Raw genomic sequence first — 26,916 nt, 5'->3', positions numbered from 1 at the left:
CTTAGTTACAGAATGGTGGGGTGGCAGCTGTGTGGACAAAGTGTCAGTCCTGGCATAGTAAGACAGCCTTGAGGGATAAGGGGATATCTTGCTCTCTCTGCCTGTGTTCAGTCCTTATTTAGTGGCTTTCAGTCTAAAGAAGCGTGTGGTTTTTATTGTTACACAGTAGGAAATTGCTTGTGGGACACCGCTTACTCAGTGTCCAGGCTTGTTCATAATTACCTGAACATTCTTGCTCTCTTTAGCATCTGTGTTCCTTAGAGTGGTCTTCCTTTGATGCTGTTCCTTCCACCCCAATCCCAAATCTAAGCACTGGTGACAGAGGTGGGTGGGCTTGGTCAGAGGGATCCTCACCTCCCTCCACCCCTATGTGAAGGGAAGTGACTGTGGAATTTGAAATGGTAGATACCATGCCTCAGTCTGGTTCCTCCATTTTCCTAACCTTGCTGGTGAGGCAGTGGCCACAGACACGTGATGTCTGCTGTGGTTGCAGAAATATCCCTTTGCACTTCAAAACTTGCAGAGAGCCCTTGAGAGCCAAGACCAGGGTGCTGTGGAGAATAGGTCTCGGTGTACTCCAGAACACAGCTCTGAGCAAGATGGTACTGCATGTGCCTTTCCTCCTGCACCCCCAGCCTGTCAGTGTGTCCTGATGGTGCTGGAGGTAGGCTCGGTCAAGGGTTTCATCAGCTTAGTGCCAGGTATTGAAATAGAAGATGCAGCACTTCTAACAGGTAGGCTCTTTAAAGAATCAGTTTTTTATGCAGCAGAGGAAAACATTCCTCCTGATTTTAGAGGGAGTGTGTTACTTTCCTTAGGTTAATTAATAAGAGTGTAGATGCCACCTTTTCTTGAGACTGTACAAATAGTGTTGCTCATTACTTATGCAAGCCCTTAATGCTGCTAACAGGAGCCATGCATGCTTCCTTTGCAGAACATATATTTGTTACTATGATGCTGATAGGTGAGAAGAAAATGAGGGGTGGGGAATCCTGCGTGAGAATTTCAACTTGGAGTGAAACATGAGTATAGCATTTTCTGGTGCAACTTGTAAAATTCAGCAGTTTTTATTAACGTGAGTTGGAATTGGTAGGTAACCTGCTGACTGAGCAGGTCAGTTTAGCATTGAAAAAGACTGCTTAAAAGGAGACTTTATTTTTAATAATATTCTTGTCAATGGCTCCAGATCAAATATGTTTAGTGTGTGCTGGGGTTGGGCAAACTGAAAAATTATCTGAAAATCAAAACTTCCCTTAGTTTGAGCCTCCCCTATGATAAAGTCTCTTCATAACCTCCACAGATGATGTGTACCATGATGTATCTTCTGACGTTGTGGAATCTTCTGAAAGAACAGTAAAAGGTTGTATCTTCTGCAATGAGATTGCACCTTTCTTGTGTTTCTTATGTTAAGATAGCAGATAAATTTGTGATAGTGTTATCCCTCCATCTCTGAGCCCAAAATAATCAGTTCTGTATAGTCTTTATACAGCAGAAGTTAAAGTGCAAGTACACTGCTGCATGTACAAGAAAGCTGTGATACTGTAGTGATGTGCAGTTAAAGAACTCTGCATCTGTGTCGTAACTTTATTGTAACCTCAAAGACAAATACGAGTAAAATGTGGTACTGTTCCTTCTTTTGTTAAGAGTAGGAAAACCTCTCAGAACTCACACAGAGGAGTCTTACTAAAACAAATGTTGGTTTGGCATCCTTAGAGTTGAAAGTAATGTTCCTACTGGGTGGTCTTAAAGTTATAAATAGTTCCAAGAAAAAAAAAAAGTTTGTTTACCACTCAAAGCATAACAATTCCTGGAAAAGAATTAAAGTGTAGACTCTACTGGCTACTTTCACACAGGTGTTTCACATGATAATACTTTTTATAAGTGATGCCTTATCAGGCAAGTGTGGGGATTTTTGTGGCTTTTTTTTTTTGCCTTGAATAATCTTTTACCAGATGCGTATCTTCACTTTCATTTTCTGATCTTCTTGCACTTTGGGGTCAGCAAATCTGCCAAGTAGTATTTGTCCTTCAGCAATCATTGTCAGCTGTGCATCTTATTTAACTTTGTTGTAGCAGGTGTGCTACAAGTTAATACTTGAGCTGTGGTCCTCATGCAATAGTTCTGCGTTTTCTGGAGCTTATGATAAGAAAACATCAGCATAAAACAAATAGGCAAGAGAAGAACAAGGTATCCAGGCAGGTGCATCAGATTACTGCATGAACATCTAAGTAGCTGCAGAATGCCATGCCATGGCTTGTCTTTTCATGTACCTTGTAATGCTAATTGCTCTTATGTCACTAAATATTACTAGTGATGTTTCTCTCTTTCCATGTGCTTCTCCTAGGCTGCGATCTGAATGTCAATTTGCTGATTTCTCTCTCCCTGCTCAAGTCTTCTGCTTGCTGCAGATTACTTATTAGACCTTTTGTCTCACTTTCATGTTGCTGACTTTGTCTCATTTCAGATCAGAAAACCTATTCTCCCTTGTCTATTTCTTTTAATTAATCTCTAATATTTAACTGCATATTTTATTCCTTTGCAATTTACATTATGCAGGTATTTTTCATTACGCCTTTCCGGCAAACAGTTTCTACTAGCTTAGGTTTGCTAGTAATTTGAAACCTGCAGCTACTGAAGACATACATAGACATTTCTTTTTAAAATTATCTTTGTTGGCACAGAGTTGAGACTAAAGCCTTATCTTTGCAGTAGTCTCTAACTACGTGAGGAAGCCATGAAGACCAGGGTACAGAGGAAATGGAAAGCAGCTGGGAAGACAGTGTGAAATGGGACTGACATGATTCTCAGTATTAATAAAATTCTTATATTTATATGCAGCCAGGCCTTTCCTTTATGAGAAACCTGTCTTCTCCAGGAAACTGGTTCTTTTGTTCCTCTTTTGAGACTAAGGAGTAAAATGGGTATAATAAACCTCCTCTGCTTGGAGGGCTTTGGTTCTCGTAGCAGTGAAGGAAAGTGAAAGTGTCGGGAGGAATGGCGTTCTCTTAACATGCATGTGTCCACAAAGCAGAGCTGGACCTAATCCTTAAAGGGTTTTATAAAATATGGTTATAACCTCCAGGGTTTCCACTGGGAAGCCTCATGGCAGGTGGCTTGGATGGTGCTTCAGTCAAGGTCCAGAGCATATCAGACTAACAAGTAGAGATATGGTAACAAGATACAGGATCAATGCACTTATGTTGGCAAGATCTCTGACACCTGGCTGGGGATTGTTCAGCTTTTGCTTTGCTGTCTGACTTGCAGGATTTTTAAATCTCTGGGAGGAGCTGTTGTTTCCATGATGCAAACTCCGGGCTTTAGCTGTGTTAGATAAAATATGTGTCTGGTTTGGAAGTGCTTGGCTCTACAAGGGCTCTCTTCAAATACCGTGGGTGTGTTTCCTGCTGCAGCACCATATGTTCTTCCAGCACTGAAATGATGTGGTTGCTGCAGTAGTCCTGGGATTTGTCTTAAATGGCAAGAGATTTTTAATCTAATTTCTAAGGTGTCTTTAACTTTGAACGTTAAAGAAATTTTTGCCATAGATGTATTTGAAACTTCGGCTCGTACAATGCAGCTTATTTTTTAAGAAATCTTGCATCTCTTCAGTAGTGGCTGTCATTTCTAAATGTGTGTTTCATTCTTCTTTCTCGGTCTGTCCTTTAACCACTGGAGAATGATAACAGCCAGTGGAAAGCTTTTTAGCACACATTCCCTCTTTGAAAACCTACTGTCCATGAACACAAGCTGTAAAATCAGCTCTTCTCAGTTCTCTGCTGTGAATGAATATTGACTGTTCAGAGACCGAGGGAGGTGTTTTGTAGGGTATTTTGAGGGAGGTATTATGTAATTATGAGAGAAGCTTGTTTACTGGGGATAGAAGCCAAGTATGCAGGGGTATGGTACCTGTTGATTTTTGCTTCTCTGCTGGAGAGAGAAGTTGCTGGTTTTGGTCCTGAATGTCATATGTGTAGAGTATTTAAATGTGTACCTTGGGCATGGAAGGAACTTTAGGAGTAAATAATCTATGTTGAATAACTTTCTGCCTTGCTGATAGAAAACTGGAATGGTTTGAAGGATTACTGAAAAGCAGTTTGAGGGTCTTGAGAAACTGCCAAATTTCTGATGGGAATGAGAGCACAGGAAGAATGGGGAAGAGAGTGTGTAGCTGCCTTCAATGTGTTTAGCCACTCTCTCTTGCTAACTGTGGTGCTGAGAAGGACAATATGAAAAGCAAATATTGTTACTATTTGTTTCCTGCCTGCAGCAGAGAAATAGCTTTACTTTTCCCCCAGATAGCTGTAAGAGCTTACTGCAGCAGCAGTAGGTGTGGGGGAGTATGAACTGGAACAGGTACTTTTGCTGGCTGCATAACATCCCACGAGGCCTGGGGGAATGAATGTGGGGAATACTGTGAGTCATACTTGTCAGTCTCATAAAGCAGGAGGCTTTTTAAAATTGGCCTTGGAGGGGAAGAGGTGTTTAATGGAGCAGTTGTGCAGGAGTTAGGCAAATAGAGAACATAAATAATGAGCAAAGCTCATTTAAGCTTCTTGCCTCTTCAGAAAATGATTAAATGCAAGGAACCATTGTGAAAGTTAAGAAAAATGCATCATCATTTAAGTATAATAGGTGCAAAAATGTGGCCATCCATGATGATAAGAAAATTATTTTTGTGAATAGCAAAATCAATTTATGTAGTTGTTGAACAGAAAACATGCTTATTGTCGGTCTGTTTGGTTTTTTGTTCTATCCAGTTTCCTTTGAAAAATAACAAGGCAGGAAGCCGAAAAGCAGTCCCCTAACCCAAGAGCTGGTGGGGAGGTGGTAAAAAGATCAGTCTCCAGTTCTGCTTTGGACATATTTTTAGTGTTTAGGCTGGTTTTGTATAAAAAGTTTTTTCTTCTCTGTCCCCCTATTCATGCAGGATTTCATTTACATGTAAATACTGTGTATTCTTCAGCAAAACCAAGAGCATGTTTTTAGAGTACAGCTGCTTTTTTTTTTTCATTACTGACACAGACACTTCTTGCTTTTTTAAAATAGAGTTTTGAGCAGAGCTTATGAAATGTAATTGTTTCAGTCCTGGGCTTACTTGCAGATGCTCACATCATAGTGAGAATCTTATCTCTGATAGTAAGTGGACTTAATGGGCATAAAATTTTCTTGGATACTACTTCTGCCTCTTGCAGTGTAGAGAGGCCATCCCAAGCTTTGAAGCATTAGGAAATGACAGCTCCACCATCCCACATGCTGCTCCACTGCTGTTCATGTCCTCCCGTGGCCTCCGCTGTGTTTTAGCCCAGCTTCCTCCAGGGTGTACAGATGCAGAGGTAGTGGCAGTGTGGGTATGGGTGGATACACAACTGTGGTGATGTGTTCCTGTTGTTGGGGGACTGTTTCTCTGAGCACAGCTCCTCTGCAGCTGTAATAAAGCCACTCAAGCTGATTACAGAGGAGATAGCAAGGTGTCCTGATGGCCCAAGTGCTGAAATAGAATAGTTCAGGTTTTGTTTTTGCTGCGGGGGGAGACAGAGAATGATGTGGATATGACTGTTCTTATGCAGCTGGTTGCATGGAAATGCAGCTCTGCTGTCATCTGTATGATGAGAGCACAACTGCTCCATCTGCACCTCCTGCATATGCTTAAATCTGCCCTTTACATTGTACACGAAGAGGAAGCAGTCTTTAAAATAATGTGAAGGTGCATCTTAAAAACATCAGTGCAACTTCAACACTGATTAGAAAACTTCCCTGTAATTGTGTCTGCAAAAGGCATTGCAGCTGTATTTCTAGGGAAAGCTACTCACTTGAGCTACTGCTGTACTAGCCAACAGCACAGCAACTGTCTCACCAAGGACTTTATTTAGAAAAGCCAAGCCATTCCCTCACTTCTGAACTTGATGCTGTATTTCCTATTAAAGATTTTGCTTGCTTTGTTCTGTTGGTTTCTGTAAGTTAATTTTTACCTATTGCTGGATGTGGAGATTACCATATTTATTTAGTTCTGGTTATTTATTCTGTTCACTTTTTGGTGGGGAAAGAAATTACTTGCCAAATTGACTTGCCATTCCTACTCCCTCTCCTCTGTTCTTCTGAGCCATCTGTTTTGCTCTGTTATGTGTGGTTTTTAGAGGAGATAAATTTCTACTTGTTGCAATTTAAATAACCCTGTATGTAAGTGAGCTTCTGTGTGTAAGGCTTTGGAATGTTGTTGCTAACCATAGGATACAATTTTAACATAATATAAATAATTATGCAAACAGAAGCTGGATGTAGTGTGCTTGCAGCCACTATCAAATAAAAATCATACAGTCAGGTGCAGGAGAACATCAAAGTCTGAGCAGTATTTGCTGTTCATGTGATCAGATAGAAACAGAAACTAGGTTGATTTTTATCAATTACATGCAAGTTCTTATGAAAACAATCATTCCTTGTATTGCAGTCCATTACTTTATTGCCATGAGATCACTATATAGCCTGTATGCTCTGTGAGAGTATGCCTTGTGCTGAGAAATAAGCTACTACAAAATTGTGGTAATCCACTAGTTTGTGGTCTAAGTACGCTGCTAAGTATAGTGAGATATATGATGATTTTCTGCTGGACTGAGTATATTCATTTTCAAGACACTAAATAGCAGTGTAGTGATACAAAGCATGAGTAGAGAATTTGATCCTATAATGGCCATTGTTCTCTTTGTTTTAAAAATAATGTGATGTTTGGGAACTGGCTGAACTGTAAAATCTGGGCAGCAGCTGTGTGTCTAAAGTGACTCTCTTAAACATGAGAACTGTTCCTGAATTAGGAACACGTGCAATCCAGAAATTTGTTGATTGTCTGAAGGCCGGTGTAACTCTTGGCTCTACATTTTGTTGCCTTGAGATTCTCCCTGGAGCTGGACAGGCCTGCTAATGACTTTCTGTGCTCTATTTTTCCCATTTCCCTCACTGCTTTGCTGTCCTGCAGCATCTCTGACATGGGAAAGAACCTGTTGCAGTGCAGAGCCTCCTTTGAGCCTCCTTGTTTCTGGACCAATCCATTAGTGGATACTGCTGCTCAGTGTGTTTGTTTTGCACACAGATGTTGAGGTTATGCTGTTGTATGGGTTCAGAGCACTGTTGACATAAAATAGAATACCAGGTTAGAAGGAGACCTTAATAATCATCTGGTCCAACTTTTCTTGGGCAAAAGAAAGCATCATCTAGACAGGATGGCCCAGCACCCTGTCCAGTTGAATAGTAAAGATGTCCAGTGTTGAGGATTCCACCACTTCCCTGACAAGATCATTTCAGTGACTGACTGGTTGTTCTCATTGTGAAAACTTTTCCTGTTGTGTCTAATTGGAATCTCCCCAGGAGTGACTTGTAAAAAGGGAGATTCCATCTTTTTCATAGCCACCCTTAGAATACTGGAACATCTTTTATAATAATCTGTGATACTAGGACATGCTTAGATGAGACTGTAATTTGATCATTTATGCTGAATTTCATTGTTTTAACCTTGCTTGCTCAATGCTATCTAGTATAATTCCAGGCCTGCTTAGAGAGTAAGCATTGGGGAAAAAATAAGGTAGTCTTTGAAGCTTACCTCTGAAGTAATCAAATTTTACCATGTTCCTTGTCTTCAGATAAAGATTTGCTGTATTCCGGGTTTAGACACTCAGTTTGATTTGTCAAAACAGAAATAAAAAACTTCATGTCAGCAGTCACCAGTCCTTGAGAGTAAACTGAAGAGGTAAACAAAATCCATAGGAGGAAATGTTGTTATGAATGTAATTAAACTTTTTCACATGGAGTGAACTGAGAAGCTTTGCCCCAAAGCAGGTCACTCTGAGCTGTCTGGTTTCAAAGGCTTGCATGACATAAAAGTCTATCAAAGTTCTGATTTTCCTCTCCATTTGGAGAAACTTGAGTTGGGTTCTATGTTGCTGCCACTATATCAGAGAGAGGATATTGAAGTAACTAGTAAACACTAAAGTGTTTCCTTCTTATTCTCAGCAACAACAACAAAAAAAAAGAATGTAAAATAAGTCTCTGACTTATCAAGGAGCATGTCTTACTAGATGACTTAATATTTGAGGATGGATGCCATCAGAGAAAGTAAACAGACATTTTAATTTCAAGTTCTATTATAAAATCTATATTTGAGAGACATTCTGTTTTTCTGTAAGTTCTCTAATTCGCTATTCGTCTGCTGTCTGGTGTACCAAAATAATCTCACACTCCAAAGCCTTGTGTAGCTTTGTTAGTGTTGAAGGAAGAAGACTGCTATGGAAGGATTTCTTTCTGCCAAGGATTTCTTTTTCTGACAGTCCAAGGGTGGCATTAGAATCACAGAATCAGAGTTATTTAGATTGGAGAAGGCCTTTAGGGCCATCAAGTCCAGTCATTAACCCAGCATTGCCGAGTCCATTAGTAAACCACATCTGCACATCATTTAAATACTTCTAGAGATGATGAATCAAACACTCTGGAGCTCTGGCTGATATCTCTGATGTCAGAGCCTGCTTTATGTCAGCTCTGAAGAAAATTGTGTTTGATGTCATAAAACAAATCAGACACTGCAAGAAAGTTCAAGGTGTAGTTTTGAAGCAACTGTATGTGCTAATTGGGCAGTGCTTTACAGGAATGAAATATGTGATTTCTGTACTGAAGCTTATACTGTCTAAATCATGTAAAACAGAGAATGTGAGACTTGGACCAAATTTCTTACCCTTGATGTGTGTGCAGCTTTGAAGCCTTACTAATTGAGTGTACAAGGGTTGTGTGAAAATGACACATGGGCATGTCTGCTTCTGTCACTTGAGTTCAGTGTGGCATGCCCTTATGGTTGTATAGACAGACTGTGACAACTGACAGTAACAATGTATTGTGCCAGCATATTTACTGAGGCATCTCTTTGATTTGATTTGGCAGAAGAACTGAAAATTACATTTTCAACAGTATTTTAATATATTGTATATAAATTATATATATATAAGTTTTTAATAAGGGGAGTAGCTTAGCCCAGAGCCAACATGAACCTTGTTTGTTGCATTGGGCAGAAAATGCTTCTAACAGAGCAGCTGGCATGTACCTTCCCAAGCTCCATCTGTCAGAGTCTGCATTGCTTTATAAATCACATTCCTACTGGAGAGATTTATTTATTGCTATAATGTTTGCAGCCTGGATTAAAATGGAATTCCTCTGTTGTTGTTTTTAAAATTTACTTATTGTTTAAGTGTGTATGTGTGTATATATATATATATATGATATATGTATGTCCTTTAAACTTTACATAAGAATTAACTTTTCCCCTTAATAAAGAAGCTTCTCTCTCTCTACCTTCCACAAAAAAGAGGATCATTTTAAAAACTGAGTCTTTTCTATTTACGGTTAATCAACAGAATGCAAACCAACTTTCTTTTCAGGTAAAAGAAAATCAGCAAAGACACAGTGAGATTGACTAAATTTGGTTTCAGCCCATAGAAATGCTAATTTGCTATCAAGGCTATTCAGAACTGGTCAGGGGAATATTATTGATGGAAATGAAGGATTTGCTTCTAGCTGATTGTCTCGTGCATACAGGATTTGGGGGAAGGGCTTGTCTGAAACAGAGTTTGGGAATTACAGGCACTGCTGGTTATGCTGCTGTATGTGTTTGTAAAACAATAATTTGGTGTGTGTCTTGACCCTTGAGATAAAGAAGCTGACTAGTCAACGTTTTTTGTCAAGATAGGGCTTCTAAAAAGAAACAGACTGAAATCTTGTTTGTGGATTGTGGTGTAGTGGTGGTGATGATCATCTCATCTTCTGGCCTTGAATGAATGCCAGCTTTATTGTGCAATGTCTTTACCTGGGGAGAAGAGATATCAAGTTCTTCCAGTTTCTCTGTGTTTTGTTTAGCTGAGTTACTGCATCTTATCTGGAGAAATTCAACAGACATGGTATTATTTCATACCAGTGGGGGTTTTTTTTGTCTTAGACGCTGGAAGGAAATTCCCTGGAGTTGTGGTAGATGCTAGCTTTGTTGTGTTTATTGAGGATTTCTGCCTTAGTAGATGCAAAGAATTACTGTTTACTGAATGAACTTGGAAGAATTTTAACCATGCTGGTTTTAGTTTTGGGGTTTCCATAGTGAGAGGTGTCTTGGGTGTCTTGCTCTTAATGGTTAGGCATCCTTCTGTACCTCTACCTAGATTTCAGATTTTTCCATACTCCTGGAACAATTAGTTACTTAAGGGGTCGAGAGCTTTGATATTTTCATTTGACACTGTATCTCACTAAGAGAGAAGTGTGCTGAATAGTCTGTTCCGTTTCTTGTTGTTCCCACTGTCAGTGAAGGATTGACTGCCAGCCCCCTGGAGAGGCCTTGGACAGGAGGTGGGCATGTTCAGTGACTGCAATATGTTGCTATTAATAGCTTGCAGGCTATGGGGTAATGAAAATCTTGAGCTTTTATTGCACAAATTACACAGATTCAAGAATGGTAGAAAACTACAACAAAATGACAAGTTATGATAAAAATCACTTCAGTAAAACCTTGAACATTTTTGTAATGGATGAACTTTAGTACTGATCTTTGTGATACAGAATTTTAGTTGAGATTTGCCAGTGGTCTGGAATGTCTGTAGCTTTTTGGCTTTAGTACTGCTTCGTATAGAGGCTGGGTTGGTCCTGTCATTTTAACAGGCTGTACTTGGACTAAGTCCCTTCCTGTTCTTTGTCCCCACATAAATGCTTGCTTTTTAAATTTCCCGGAGTTGTTTTTACTGATGATAATAACAATATGAATGGCAGAGCAAGTGATTCCAGTAACAAGAATATGGATAGTGATCTGTTTAAGTTGAAGAAAGGCAGTAGATGAAGTGTACTGGTAACTCTGTACAGCCTTGTCTGTGGTGCTGTGGGAGGGTTCTCCTGTCCTAGTACGTTGGACAAGGGTTGAGTTTGAGCTTCTGAGCTAACTCTTCTGATGGCTTGTTTCACTTTCCTGTGGGGGAATTGGGGTGCTGATCAGTGAAGAACAGTCCAACTTGTAGACAGATGAATTACAGGCCAGATACAACTCTGTGGGTATTTGGATGCACTCAGCACATCCCCTTGAAGTATTGCCTAGTCTAATGTATTGCAGAGAGAATTTCTTCAGTGGAATTACTGAATGGCACAAGTACTGTAAACCTGTTGCAGGAGACAGTTGACACACCTGATTGATACTCTTATTTTTACTTGCATGGCATATGTCATGTAAGCAACCTCTTTCATAAATTTTGAAACCTTAGTTTCCCATGCCACTTTGGAATGTAATATCATATATCCCTTAAGGCTGTATCTGTGGTGATAAAAACCCTGAATGCTCCCTGCTGAGTATCTGCTACTAATAACCACAGTCTGTGTAGATCTTCTTGGATGGCTTCCAGATAGGTAGTTGGCTCCTGAAAGTTCTTTGGAATATAGAAACTTATGGCACTTGCTGCTGTGACTTCCCAGTGTGTCTCTCTTCTTTAATTTATAACCTATACTCTTGATGTAATAGCCATCAGTAACAGCCAAAAAGTCTACCATGATGCAGTGTGTTTGCAAATCAGTCTGACAAGCTCTATGAAAAACAGATAAGGGAGAACCTGTATCTGTGGGGTACCTACTTATTTCAGTATGTAGCTTCTCAGTCTTTTTACAGTGATCTAGGGACATGATATTCAATATAAATGACACTTAGCTCCTGAGCCAAAATCTAATGTAGTGTATATGGCGTATTTATATTTAATATCGCGTATTTGGATGTGAAATACTTGGTCTAAGAACATATATTGGGAGTAGTTTAGAGATGTCCAAGCTTTTTGCAATTAGAAGTAACAAACCCTCAAGACCAGCTATGATTTGTTAAAACCTTACTAGATCAGTGAAGCAGTAACTTCAGACTCATATCTCTGAAGTTCCACATAATGTAACAAGCCCTTGCTTTAGGGAGGTGTGCTCCTGTTTTCTGAGTGTGGAAACCACACTCAGAAATCAATTCCTCTCACTTTGAAGTGTTCCCAGGTATTTCTCAGGCAGGTTAAAGTACTGATGTTTAGGAGTCTTCAAGCCACTTCCAGAATGTACATCTTCACCATTCTGTATTTCCTATTGACTTGAAAAATTAGGTGCTGTAGGTTGTAGTTAACATAAGCCCATAAGATAAAAATTTTGACTGGGTGATTTGATATGAATCTCTGAGCTAAAATGGCAAGACCTTAGTGAAGAAAGCAGGACTTGGAAACATCCTCTGTAGTACTTGTTATCTTTATCAGAAAGCATTCTGTAAATATCAAGACAGATACATGATGAGATGAACAAAAGAGAATACTAATGGATGTATTGATTACTTTGCATAGTTGCATGCTGTGATGCATGATACCGATTGCTGAATTCCTGTGGCAGCTGATTGTGTAATCCTAATTTTATCTTCAATTAACTGATTATAGGTGGAATTCTTTCTCAAAAAGGCCAAAGGGTAAAACTAAACAATTTTCTTGTATTTGCTTGTGAAGCAAATGAAAATGTACTGCAGTGTTGCATTTTAAAGGTGCATAAGTAGTGACAGCAAAGGCAAATAGAACTGAGTGTAAAGCTGTTCCTGTAGTTTGATTGCTGAGAGTGATCAAGCCCAGCAACAGAACTTCAAGCATCTAAACAGCTATTGAGCACTTAATATTTTAGAGCTCTGTTTAACTTACTGATTATTGGGCTGCTTTAGGACAGTTCTCTGTTAGTAGTTTATACTGGATGAGGTTTTCTGTGCTTGAATTTGCACATATTCCAACAGCTTGAAGATGAAAAATGTGGAGCAACCCATGCCACATACTAAGGAGGCATTTTGATTTGCTTTTGCTAGGCCAGCCAGCTTTGGTGTGATCTGATAAGCTGCTTTCTGACCTTTGTCAAATGGAACCAGTTGTTCTCATGGGGAATTTACCTTACAGGGAGTATCAAGTACAGTGAATGTAACTGAAATTAAAAGAGGGAGAAGAGAGATTGGACAGCAGGGGTATGGACTTGTGTGTTTGCAGGGGAAAGTTTGACTTCTGAAGATGATTTGCAGTGTGAGCTGATGAGATTTGTAGAGGGAGCCTGTACATGCAGTTGTGTGCTGTATGAACTGGCACATGGTGGGAATTAGCTGAGAGAGAGAGATGGGAGGGCAGATGGTTTGAACAATGCACACACAGTGTTGTGGGGGTGTGCCTGTGTGGGTGGCAGTTTGGAGAGGGGAAGATGTGACTTGTAAAGATGAGCTGTAGGGTGAATGGACAGGTTCCTCATCATTTGACCTTGACATGTCAAAGAACTGAAGACTCAGTAATTAAGCTTCTACTCTGTTTTTATTGTGTCAATTCCTTGGCTGCAGAACCAGTTTTGACTTTACAATAGTATTTATATAAACTCTTCAAGGAAGCTTTATAATACAAGTTGCATTTGACAGAAATACATGGTATGCATTGTGGAGTGCCATGCAGTTTTAACTCTCTCTTTATGTACACCATTAAATTACATGAAAGGCTTTATTTTAAATTTTTTTTAGTATTAAATCTAGTTATGTGAAAGCAGTTTCAAACAACAATTTTGTCATGGTCACATGGCTGGTAATGGTGAACTGGGGATACAGGTGGGAGCTTACAGGAGGGGAACTTCAAAAGCTATGATGTTCTGTAAAGAATACCCATTTTGCTACTACAGGGGATCAGATTTTTGTTTATATCAAGGACTGCTGGTGAAAAAACAATTTCTTTGAAGCTTTTAATACTAGATTGCAAAGTAATTCTGAACCATTAGAAATAAGTTAGGTGACAATCTTTGTGTTGTGTTGTCTCAAAATTGAGTAGTTAACTAGTGCTTATGTATTACATTGAATGTAAACACGTGTGCTGTGCTGTCTTCTAGTCTGCTTTTAGTTTTTGTCTAAAAAGAGATGTGAAAGTAACAGTTGAAGCACATTGGAACTCTATGCTCCCTCCTGTTTCTGTCACAGTTCTTGCCTTCTCCCTCCTGCCTTTGCTGTCTGTGAAGCTTTTAGTTTATATCTTGTGGATGCCAGCAGTTCACATTAAAATAATGCAAAAGACAGTGAAGGTAGTTCTAATCTAAACTGTTAATCTGCAAACTGAAATTGCCTGAATTATCTGCAAGTCTTGAAAATAAAAATGTTCCTAATCTAGTTCTTACAGGACATGAAATGCATTCCACATCTCAACTATGTTCATTTAATCCTACTGCCAAAGTATTAATTTGAGCAAATAACTAAAACGTTTGGTGCTTAGGCAAACGAGTGCAACACATTTAATCAACAAATCTTTACAGATGAAAAGAAACTTGTTATACACTGAAGTTTTGTTCTTTGACACAACTCAGCAATGGAGTAGTGTGATTTTATCACCTCTTAGTGTTTAGCCTAATAGTATTTAATTGAAACTTTGTAATTAGAAAACTGCTTGAGTAAAGGCTGCAGGTCTCCACTTGAGTTTATATGAAGTTACACTAATGTTGACTGCTGCTTTATTGGTTGTGTCTGGTTCATTAAATCTTTTTTTCAGACACTGCTGATCTGCTACCTGCATTTTTCCCATTTTCCACAGTGGCAGAAGTTCAAGTATGAATTACCAGTTGTTTTCTTTAGGCTATAGTTCAGTAGGACAATATTTTTAAAGTTACTACTAGTTGTGAATTGAAGTTTAAAATGCCTCTTTGTAAAGCCAGCTTTCAGAAGTTTGTTTCTTGAACCTTTAGTAGTTGTTTTGCAGGTTATATTTTCTGAAGAAGCAAAGTGACTTTTATTATTTTTTCCTGACAGCTAGAAGTGTCAATACTTTTTTTAGATGAAAGGGAAATACTAAAATATGGTGTTTTATGTAGTCTGGATTTAGTACATGCAGTATCTGTTATGCCTTTTGGCAGCAGATTACATTGAACCATTCCTGCTGCTTCACATTTTAGAAGACATCTGTATATGAATTCCATTTGAAAGATGGCATTAACCAAGTGTCAGGTGTCACTTAGAAGTGTCAAACATTGCTAGGAATGTTAGTCATGAATATGAACAAAATTCCTGGATTGGGGGGGGGTCTCACGGGTGTTTAAAAAATATATGAGCAAAATGTAACATAGTATAACATGTTGCAGTATTTAGGTAATGATGTAACTTTTATAATGTATATGAACAGCTTGCCTTCTGGTTTTCTTCTTAAAAATAAGAGACAGGATTTAAAAAACAAACTGGAAAACAGGGCTCAGTTGAATGCTAACGGAGTGTCTTTGTTTCTTTGCTTTGTGCTTAATATTGTAACTCTTGCATACAATGCGTGTAGAGTGTTATTCAAAGAAATCAGCAATAAAATTAGAAGGGGCTATTAGTATGGAGTTTTTCTATTGGTTGCTGAGGTCTACTGTTTGTTCCACAAATCCATGAAATTGGGAAGAAACTACCACTGAGTCGCTGTGTACCACAAACTCTTCCTTATGCAGTGCACCTCTCTTGCAAGTGGAAGGAAATTCTGGATAGCTGCAGTTTGCAAGTTGGGTAACAGATAAAATACATGGCCTTCACTGCCATCTCCTAAGGTGTGATACAGGGAGTACTTCAAAAGGGGTTCTGTCTGTGTGTTTTCATGGTAGAGGTGGTGTTGGTATCTCCCATCCTGTCAGAGAGGAGGGACTTCTTGGGCCATGCAAGTCAAGTCATGTAAGCAGTTCCGTATCTTGGGCAGTAACCTGCCTTCTGGCTTGGGAGCCATCCCTAAGGACAGATTGAGGTCTTTACCTTAAGAAGTGTGATTTCAGTGGGAAGGTTACCCTTTCCCTATATTTTTGCCCTTCAGGGGAAAGTGTATATTCCCTTCTAATATCTCAATATGTGTGTCTTCTCAGTCAGTGATGAACTTTCTCAGCTGTCAAGGAAAATTTATTTAGCTTTTGTGTGAGGAGGGATAATTTCACAAGTACTCCTGTACGCAGGAGGCCTCTGTGCCATCCTGATGCTCTACTCACCCTTCTCCTGGTCTGTTGGAGTAGTAGCCAGCATAGCTAGAAGGTGGGCTTTGTAGATGGCATCTGGAATAGGGGGCACTCAACTGTGGGAAAATATTTTTCTGTCTTAATTAGCCCAGGCTGCATGACCTCATAAGAAATGGCAGAAGGAGCATTTCAGTGTTCATTCAGGGGATTTGGAAGCTTTTTGAGAAATGAGGGATTGTACAGGCTTTAGAAAATAAATCATGGTAGTGCTGTTTTTCCTACTGAATGAATTGTTTCTCAGCATCTAAATTTATTATTGTTAAATATTTTTCAAATACTTTCTCGCCTCTGTATGATTGAGATTTTTTTAAAATCTCATGCAGTTCAAGTACTTTGGCTGCTCAGCAGATCTTCTTGATTACAGATTCTTCCAAATACAGGTTGTATTTTTTATTCCTGTTCTTTTTCCCCATCCTCTTCCTGGCCTAAAGCAGATGTCTTGTTGTTTTGCTTTACAGGCTCCAGATAAAAGGAAAGCATTAGAAGAGACCAAAGCCTACACAACTCAGTCTCTAGCCAGTGTTGCTTATCAGATCAATGCACTGGCCAACAATGTATTACAACTGCTGGACATCCAAGCATCCCAGCTACGAAGGATGGAGTCCTCCATCAACCATATCTCCCAGGTAATCTCTTTTCTTTTTTGATAGAGGACTGGCAGTGTTGGAGGAGGCATTATTGTGTCTCTTTATTATTGAGTTGGATAGTTTATGTTGACTTCTTTGTGATAGAAAATGGTAAGGCTTTTTTCTTTCTAATATTTATGAAACATGTTTTGTGATTAAGGTCATGACTAAAATAAAATAGTTCCTGTATCACGAATGCTGGAATTATATTTGATTTACGGTAGGAATTAATTACCAAGATTTCAAGATCTGAAGCTGTGCTTGAGGGAGGGGTAGAGAGAAGGATTCTGTTTCTGAAGGAAATCCAGTTAGAAGTGCCATATGGTATTGAGATGGTATTTTATTTAACACATGCAGTGAGTTCATTTGTTTTCATAGCCTTACAGGATACAATTTCATGTGCTGTGTGGAAGGGGAGAGGGGTTCACATGCTGCCACTACCTGCTCAAGCCAAGCTCCTTCCCAGCCAAGGCAGTTGAATGAGTGAGCTGACCTGACTTGAACTGTGACTGCAGTTGGAGTTTCTGCAGTGAGGACATGGCAATAGATGACAGAAAGTATAGGTCTGTCCGTCTCTGTGGCAGCCTGTATTTCCCTGGCTGAAGCTTCACCTTGGCTGCCTGCTTCTGTGTGGGGGGAAGCATTGCTGCTGCTGCCTGCCTTGTACCTGATCATTGGCCTGATTGTATGCTAACTCAGCCAAAAATGTCTGCTGTCTTTAATCTGGAAGTGGCTTGCTGCATAACCAGGTGTGTGCCATGTTAGTGCCAATGGAGGCAGGGACAGGACTCAGTTATTTCACCCTTACATTGCTGTTCTGACATGGGCTTGAGGGAGTTGTCCAAAGCCCAGTGTCTCTCATACTCTTACTGAAATTCAGTTGGATCTTCACTGGACTTTGTCCTATGTCTCTTTGAGATGTTTTGTAAACAAATAGCTCAAGATGCAACCTAAAAGGTTCTTCAGTGCAGCCAGTTGAATTAAAAACAGTAGTTGGTCAACCAGCATCCTGTTGGTGGTACACCTTAGACCAAATACATGAAAGAAGATGCTTTTTATGGTCTCTGCTGTCTCCCTTCCCAGCCCTGATAACTTTTTTTAGAGTTGTGGTTTCTAAACATCTTTGTGAAATGGCAGCAGAGTGGTTTTATAGAAAGCATGTCAGCAGGGAGAAGATTCCACTGCGTGTGGAAAGGCCCTCCTAGTAACAAACCTGTCAAAAAGGCATGTGAGGTTAAAATGTGCTGAGAACTAAACAATGCTAAAAGCTGTGTGAAGTATTTAAAAAGTACCTGCCACTGAAACAGGAAAGTAGGAGGAAATTAAATTGCTGTAGATAAGCTTTTTCTTCTGGTAAGTATTCAGAGATGCTGGGATTATGACTACCTTTTAAGAAATGGCTGTAAAAAGAACTGATTCTACAGATTTTCTGAAGCATTGGATGCCCTCTTATACTGAGCACATCTTTTTTTAAGTGGTTGAGAGCTGCAGTGTGTGTGAAGCGATTATTGTTAAATTCTCATTGGCCCACTAGTATGGCTAACCATGGAAAAAACCAAAATGTTTGATACTACCATAAAAGGTGTTAACCCACTGTATTATTTGCTGCTTGGATTGAAGGCACTATGCTGAAAGCTATTGAGTCACCTGATACATGAACTGTTTGCTAAAGGCTGTGAACAATCAGTGCTTTATAAAGCTTTTGAGGAGTGTTTAGCAAGGTCACTTGCTTCTAGTTTCTGTCCTGGTTGGTCTTGCCTGAAACTAATCCTTGCTTATAAATGAACCTCTGCACACTAATTTTGTAGAATTAAACTGGATATAGATAATGCACACGTACCAGATGAACTATTTGCTTTGAAGTGTTTCTGCTCAAATGCTTCAACTGCTTCAAATGCTTTAGGATCTCCAGAGTCTCCTTCCCTGTGCCTGTATCAATTGTGAATATTTCCATGTTACTAAAGCATGAGGATGAAGAAATTCTCAAAATAGCATTCTTTTTCATGAAAGAAGTATTGTCTAGAAAACAGAACTGAGGCATTGCCAGGTTTGCAAAAAAGAGCAGCTATCTATGAAATAAGGTACAATTTGATAGTTCTTCTAAGGAAGAAAGTCCTGTGGCTCTTCTGTGCCCAGACAGTTTCTGTTTCCATACTGTTTTTCAGTTCACTATGCATGTTTTCCAGAATGACTCTAAGCTAAATCCTTGGATAGCTAAGCCTGATTAGTAGCCACCCTGTATTTTTCCTAGCTTTGTATCCTCTTCACTGGCAAAAGCACTCATGAGAAGTTAGGTGATGGACTAGTGTGTTATATTGTTACTGGAGCCTAATTTTACGAATGGAAATTGTGCTTGGTTTTATAGGAAAAACTTTATTTGGCTTTGGTTTCTGGTAGTGCACAAACACAGAGGCTTTGCATGAGTAATAGCAGTGTGGTGAGAGAGCACTTTCCTGAGGTGGAGACAGTGAACAGCTCTGGGAATGGCTTTCTCATAGCAGCCAGAGCAAAAACCTGCCCAGCTGCATCTGTGTTTTCTGTAGCTAGAGTTGTCTTTCAAGCTGTAAAGCCTGGGTCTGGAGTGACCTGCCATGTGATTGATTGCTACACCCAGTATAGGGGGCTGTACACATAGAGCTCAGCTCTTTGGTTTAAATCCTTCATGTTGACCTGGAGCGTTGGCAAGCTGACTTCAGCTTTCCAAGCTGCTCTAATATGGCAGAGCAGAGACTTGGTCACTCTTCTGGAGAAGCTTGAAAACCCCTCTGGTACAAGGGATCCTACTTAGCTTGTTAGGCAGGATTTGCAGGGGAAAAAGATAATAAGTGTATACTTTGCACCAACACGAGCATCAAGACTTCACTGATGGAATTAACTTAGCAAATGTGCTAGATACCATCCTGCAAGGGCCGAATCAGGACCCAGGGAACTACAAGCCTGTCAGCCTGACTTCTGTGCCAGGGAAGGTCTTGGAACACATCATCTTGTGTGCTAGCATGTGACACATGAAACCAGGGAATCAGGCCCAGCCAGGCTGCGTTTGTGAAGGCAAGTCCTGCTTGACCAACCTGATCCCCTTCCATGACAAAGGATACCCACTTAGTGGATGAGCGAGAAGCTGTGGGTATGTCTACCTGGACATGAGTAAAGCCTTTGACTCCATCTCCCACAGCATTTCGTGGAGAAACTGGCTGTCCATGGTTTGGATGGGTGGGCTCTTTGCTGGGTAAAAAACAGTTCAGGTGGCCTGGCCCAGTGAGTGTTGGTGAATGGAGCTACATCCAGCTGGTCAGTGGTCACCAGTGGTGCTCCCCAGGGCTTGGTATTGGGGCTGGTCCTGTTTAATCAATGTTCTGGATGAGGGGATTGAGAGCACCCTCTGTCAGTTTGCAGACACAGCAAGAGAGATGGAAGTGTTGATCTGCTGGAGGGCAGGGAGGCTCTGAACAGGGATCTGGACAGGCTGGAAGAGGCTAACGGTCTGAAGTGCAGCAAGACAAAGTGCCAGGCGCTGCAGTTGGACTACAACAGCTCCATGCAGCATTCCAGGCTTGGAGAAGTATCTGGGAAGCTGCCCAGCAGAAAAGGGCTGGGGGGTATTGGTCAACAGAAGCTGAACCTGCTGCAGCATGTGCCCAGGTGGCCAAGACCCCAGTGCCATCCTGGCCTGTGTCAGAAGTAGTGTGGTCAGTAGGACTAGGGAAGTGATCTCTGTACTCAGCACTGTTTCTTGGTTGTCTTGAGAGCTCTTCCTCTTCTCTTCTCAGAAATGAAAGTTGACTTAAAACATGTACTTTAAGATAAATTTTTTGCTGCTTAATTTCCATAAAGTTCAAGAGAAGGAAGATGGGACAGCCAGATTTCTCAGAGGAGAGATGTTGACAGGGGCATCTTTGTTTACTGTGTCAAAACTGAAAAATGTAACAGATCAGCACTCATGTTTATGTCAGAGCTGCAGCACTGGGTATAGCAACTATTCCTTTTTTTTTCCCCTCTACATAAACAATTTTTAAATAGCTCAGTATTTAAATCCAAGCATGAAGGAAGCAATAGTCTCCTTTTAAAGAAATTACAATTTTCACCAGGAAACACTTAAACATTCAGTGTGAAGATTTTCTTTTGCATCTGAAGCTCTCCTGTAATGTGAAATAGGGACTATTGCAAAAAAATGCATTCTGAAAACATCACTCTCAGCAAAAATAATGCACACACATCCTTTGTTACCATTTAAAGTTACAAGCTTTTAGAACTAAAAAAATAATTTAAAAACTTCCCTGAATTAGTTCAGAAGACTCTTGCCTGTTACTGTCCATGTCTAATTAATTGCATGTGTAATTAAAATGCTGTATGCAAGCAGAAAGCCAAGTGCCTTATGTTGCTATGGCATGGTTGTATAGGTAAAGTCAGGGCAACAGTGCAGATACACAGAGGCTGCCTTGTAGGATTTCTGAATCCTACGGCTACAGCTGTGTTGAATCACACATAGACAATCACAAATATTAAGGCCTTTCCATTGGGTTAGCTACCAGTCAGGACTGATGTGGATTAGGTTTCAGAGAAGTCCTGCTGACCATGTTCTGAGGCTGTCAGGGGTGAGCTCCAAAGTAGTAGCAAGTTGGTGTTTGACAGGGAAAAGGAGCACAAGAGCTGTTGCTTTCTCAGCCTGTCTGGTGTTCGAAGAGGCAAAAGGCGGTGCAGGTATAGTGGTGACTCTTTATGATGGAGTGTTTGTGTGAAAGAGCTTTCAGAGTGCGTGTATACTTTGGATTAATGTGATACTGCATTTAGGGATTGTGGTGTATGATCACAACACAGTTTAATTCATGTTTGAAAGCCAAGAAGTAGGAACGGGGTAGAAAATGTGACAAGTCTGCTGATGAATGTGGATGGTCATGCCTAGAAACCAGCAATTACGTGAAGTATTTTAGTACACTTATGGATGGGAGCAAAAGATCTTTCCAGGTCCCCTTAATGGTGACTGTGCTTCCAAAGTACAGCTGTCCAGGTACTTCTATGCTGAAGTTGCCTCATTAAAAATAAGTAAATGCTTAGAGCCCTGACGAACATATGGGCTAGATGGAAGGACTGTTAATTGGAGAGATTAGCCAGAACTAGCAAACGGTTGGCTGCTGCTCACAAGTAGGGTCAGTACTGGAGCCCACAGTGTTCAGAACATTCTTTGGAGACCATTCAGAACATAAAACATATCCTCAACAAATCTGGAACTAACTCTAAGTTAGGAAGGGTGATTCATACACTGAATAGCACAGCTTCAGTACACAGTACTCTTATTGAACCAGCAAAAACCTTGGCAAACTGGGTAAAGTCCAAGGTCCTACACCCTAGGGTAGGGCCCAACGTGCATTTGTATGCGCTGGGAGGTGACTATGTGAGTAGTAATGGGTTGGAAAAGAGCTGGTGTGCTGAAGGGGTGCTGTGCTGGGCATAAGCCAACACCACAAGGCTATCTGAATAAGTGAAGCAGTGTGGTTCAGTGGGGCTGCCTTGGGAAGATTGTGGCTGAAAGGCAGTGATGCAATTTCATCTGGAGTGCTGGGTCTTTTTTTTGGAGGTGTTTTTTTGTTTTTTTTTTTTTTTTTGTCACCTCTGCATTGTTCAAGAATGATTTAGGGAAACCAGAGACAGTCCAGCAGACAGGGATGCAGAGATGGTCAGGGTCGTGGAGCATGCAGCCTGCAAGGAGAGGTTGAAGGAGTTGTGTTAGTTTAGTCAGATAAAGAAAAAGTAAAGCAGTGATGTTATGGTAGCCTAGTAGTACTTAAGTGTGTTTCTGTCTCTGCAGTTAAGTCTTTTACCTGATAGTGACAGTGTAATGTTAAACAGCTAGCCATAAGCTGAAGCTTGGCAGATTAGTACATGGAGCTGGGAAAAGCCTTTTTGTTTTGGAGTGTGATGCAGCACTGGATCTCTGCCATGACTCTTTTTGGTATTACACTACAGCAGCTGGATGTATCAAAAAAGCTGACTTGTATCCTTGAAAGGCATATGATAAGTTATGGGAACTAATCGGTGATGGGGGGGAGATACTGACAAAGTCAGGGGAGAAGCTGCCATCACATATCTACAAGTGTTGTAAGCTCCACTTCCAGCCAGTCTTTCCACACATCCAAAATTGTGTGGAGAGACCAAAAGAATCAACAGGAACTAGTGCATCATCCAATGTTATATATATTAGAAAGATAATGTCTTCTGTCTGGTTCTCTTGGACTGCCTGTGCATGTCAGCAGCCACAAGTACTCTAAATATGGCAAGAAACTTGCACCTTCTGTTTAGATTAAGCTTGCCTTGGGTGACGTTCTCTCTCCTAATAAAGTGCTGACAGTTATCTCTGGCCTTTGCTTCACATCCTGTTCTTCCTGTTTGCTCCCTGATAGAGGCCAAGGCTCCGAGAAGTTGTGCTGTGCTTGCTGTGTTTATCTCTCTGCTTATGAAAATTGTTGTCAGCTTTGTGCATATCAGCTTCTACATGGTATATATGAATTGCTCAGAAAAAGTATAATGTGCAAGAGTTGCCTTGTCAGCCATTCAGATGAGAAATTCCCTTCATGTCCACAAATGAATGCACATAGGATGTCCATAATCCCTGTGCAGTTCAGCTGATGCAGTCAAAAAGAAAACCCCAGCACATTACCAACAAACAAATCAAAGCAGTCCTCCCAAGATACTTAGTTATGAACACCTATGAGAGAGCAACCACAATGTCAGCCTTTCTGTGATGGGGAAGAGCAGTTGCTTTGATGAAGAAGAAACTGAACGAGAAACTTTGGTTGTACGCTTTTTTTTCCCCCTGTGGAATGCAGGGTTTTGAACATATTTTTGGGGAATGAGCAAAGTTGCTTACTTTAATAGCCATTGACTGTCATGAATTCCTTCATATGCTTATTTCCATTTCACTGTTTGTTAGAAGGACAGTAGGAATGCATAGTTTTCAATGTGTTTCAGACCATTAAAACTTTCTTTCTGCTCAGTGGTTATTTTATTGTAAGCTCTAGATGCCTCATTAAATAGTAAATTAAGAAGCCTGATGCAGCCTCTTGTTTTCTGAAATCAAAGCCAAAAATCCAGGATTATGAGCATGACTCTGAAAGGCCTTTTTGACAATTTTGTGTAACAAAGGAGTCATCAGTGTTTGTGCAGTCTTTTTAATGAAAACCTCTCATATCTGGGAGATACACCACACAGATGAAATGTGTCACTAACCTGATATGAAGTCACATATTGGACTTTCCAAGGAGTCTTGTTGTTTTTTTATTTCATATGCATCTGATTAGCTTGCTGCCTGAAACTGATTTTCCTTCTGTTTCAAGTCTTAGTAAACCACCAGTCTTCACATATGAATAGTTCCTGGTTGACATCAAATTAAAGTTTCATCTCTGTCAATGTTTTAATTGCATAAATGCAGTGTATGAGATGATACGAACATTGTGCCTAATAAAAGAGCAGGCTACCAAAGCATTTACTCAGTTGTTGTACCTATGCCATTCAGTGCAGCTATTTGGAATGTTGGTTTTTGTGGTATCTGGGTAGTGGTGTGCTTTACCTGACTCTTTTTGGGGAAATGGAGGGGAAAAGCAAGTACAAGAAGCTTACTGTGAAGAAGATGAGCAGCAGCATTCATTGTACAGCATTGCTGAAGCTGCCAGTCAAGCACAAGAACAAATCCTGCTGGGTGCTTGTGGCTGGAATTCTTGTGCCACTCAGATAGGAATTGCTTAGTGTTTTCTACTGGCTCGTTATAAGTGCTTAGTTAACTTTGATCTGCAGGTGGAAAACCGAGTAATGATTCACATGAGTGTTTATCAGCCAATAATAATAGTGCCATTTTTTATGCTGCTGCTGGTTTGATTTTATTCTCTCTATTAGCAGCCTTTTGGGACCCATTGATATATGTTATGCATGTCTTGTAAAAGCCCCCTTACAGGTCTCATATATATATATATATACACATATATATATAAACAGATACATACATACACACACACACAAATATATATGTGTATATATATATATATATATATACACACACAGAGAACACTTTATTAGTTCATGTGAGTCTTTGAAATTACTTGGTAGCTTCTAAAGCTGGAACAACTTCTATTCGTTTTTTGTAACTTTGAAAAAGTGTGTATGAAGTGTGAAAATCTGTCCAACTATATTAATCTTACAAAACACTTGTTGTATGGCTCTGGAGCCCAAGTGGGAATCCCTTCCCTTCCCCAGCATCATTTCTGCATCTCTGGGGCAGTCACAGACCACAAAGGGAAATTTCCCTTTACAACAAAAAATGTGAAATGGTGTTGGGTGATAGAATTTATGGCTAAAGACCTAAATAGGTTACCCTGAACATTGTTTGGGACAGCTTATTTTGCTGGAGAATATTGTTAATTCTTCCCTGACCCTGCTGCAAGTGCCATCACAGAGAGGGCATTGTGGCCATAATGGAAATATAACTGTAAATTTGTTTATTTAAAAGCTGTACTCTATATAGGGTTTTTTTCTTGACAAACCACAGGATGTGTTTTGAATGAGCACATTTAGAGTGACAATTAGCTAAGGCCATCATTTGCTATTTCAGTCATTCCCATTTGGAATATTTACTATGCACGTAGATGTAACCAGCGTGAAAGTATGAGTGCCTCTTCCTCAATTCCAAAATGTAGATTGCTAAAGCTGTCATTTTGCTCTCTAATATTAAGTTCTGGTACCAAACAATAGTTACATTATTTAATAATTTTGTCTAATATTGTACCTAATTTTATCTTATGGTCATAAAAATGTTGCCACAGAATCACATATTGATTGCAATGGTTTTGTATATTGTTTGCTTTCTCTTTGAAAATCTGCTGAGTACCTGTGACTTCTTAATTATTGTATCCTTGTATAAGTGCTAATGTTTAATACAGCTTTACCTGTTCATGCCTAAAAGCATTTGCTTCTTCTCCTCACATGTTGTCCTAGGATGATTATTTACAATGGATCCAATGATACAGTTCAGCATGGTCTCACCCCAGGACTGAAGCACAGCTTGCTATTTCTTTACTGGCTTCTTTCTCCTTTCTTGCAAGAGAAAAATAATAATCAAACTGATCTTGTCATGCTATCTCAAATTCCTCCATGTGGCAAGACCAGGAGCAGCAAGTGTATGATTAAAAATGCTTCTAAATATAAAGTAAGAACAAGTAGGATGGGGACCATAGAGTTGAGAGGGGTCATGATGAAAATAATAAAGCATATAATTGCTTCAGGAAAAGTCAGTTGGGCCATCATTTGAAAATGTAAAAACAAGGGAATTGAATAATGACTGAAAGACTTGATTTGAATATAGGAATTTCTGCTTGCATGTTGAACTCTGTTTTACAGGATTATTTTTTCCATTTAAAGTTATTTTTGAATGGTATTCAAAACTAGGCTTTATAACATTGCAAGATAAGCCTTCAAACCACAAATCAACCTTTATCAGACTGGAAAGAAGATAAAGGTTGTCTTTGGGAAGCTGATCCTTCTTTGTCCATTTATAGGATTTTCTTACGTGTGTTGTTAAGTCAAGTATTGAGCAAGATGTAGTAATGGCCAGATGCCATTCTACTCCTGCAGTACAGAGTAGAAGAGATGAATTCTACTGTGGAAAAGACTTGTCACCTAAGCTAGGCTGAAAACAGTGCTAAATGAAGTTTTTGAGCAGGGTACACAATTTTTTGCTCTTTAATAGCTCATAGGTAATGTATGATAAGCTAGTAAGGTGCTTGCTGTTGTAGATTAGCAATTTTTGTATTCCTCTGAATAGTTATTGCATTTCTTTTAGTTAAAACTTCAATTAAAAATAAGAAAGAAACTTAACTTGAAATTATGCAGATGACCTGCATATGTATCTTGGCAGATTATGGCTTCTGAGAGTGGAAGAATGGTAGAAATAGTTATTTCAGTACTCCATCTCATGGCACTTTTTGCCTCCTGTGGTGATGAGCGAGATGCTGAAGTAATTGAGGACAATCTCAATTTGTAAAATGGAAGAAGCTCCAAATCATACCAGAAATGTTCTAACCTCACGTAATTGAGTCATTAAAGTTGAGAGAGAAGTCCAGTCAAAAGACCTGAAGCAAATTAACCTTTCTCAGCTATCTAGTCTCTTACCTGTGTCACTGTATTTTGATTTAGTTTCCTCGTGCATTCTAAATCTCATGTTAACAGCCAGCACCGATAGGGTTAACTCACCTATAAGTTGATAGGAGCCAGGTCATCC

At 39.8% G+C, this 26,916-nt stretch overlaps 1 protein-coding gene across 8 annotated transcripts in view; it reads left to right on the top strand.

Annotated features, from left to right (window-relative positions):
- ABI1 (abl interactor 1) overlaps positions 1–26,916 on the top strand; it is a 76,153-nt gene that overhangs the window by 6,629 nt on the left and 42,608 nt on the right. For all 8 annotated transcript variants that reach the window (XM_021543051.2, XM_021543050.2, XM_021543047.2 and 5 more), the window contains exon 2: positions 16,488–16,655. In XM_021543051.2, coding sequence (XP_021398726.1) covers positions 16,488–16,655 — 168 coding nt within the window. The remainder of the gene's footprint in view (positions 1–16,487; positions 16,656–26,916) is intronic.

The sequence above is a fragment of the Lonchura striata genome, chromosome 1 (assembly GCF_046129695.1).
Source record: "Lonchura striata isolate bLonStr1 chromosome 1, bLonStr1.mat, whole genome shotgun sequence".
NCBI classification, from domain to species: Eukaryota; Metazoa; Chordata; class Aves; order Passeriformes; family Estrildidae; genus Lonchura; species Lonchura striata.
Note: the sequence above shows the minus strand (reverse complement) of the source record. Positions and strands in the feature narration are given on the sequence as shown.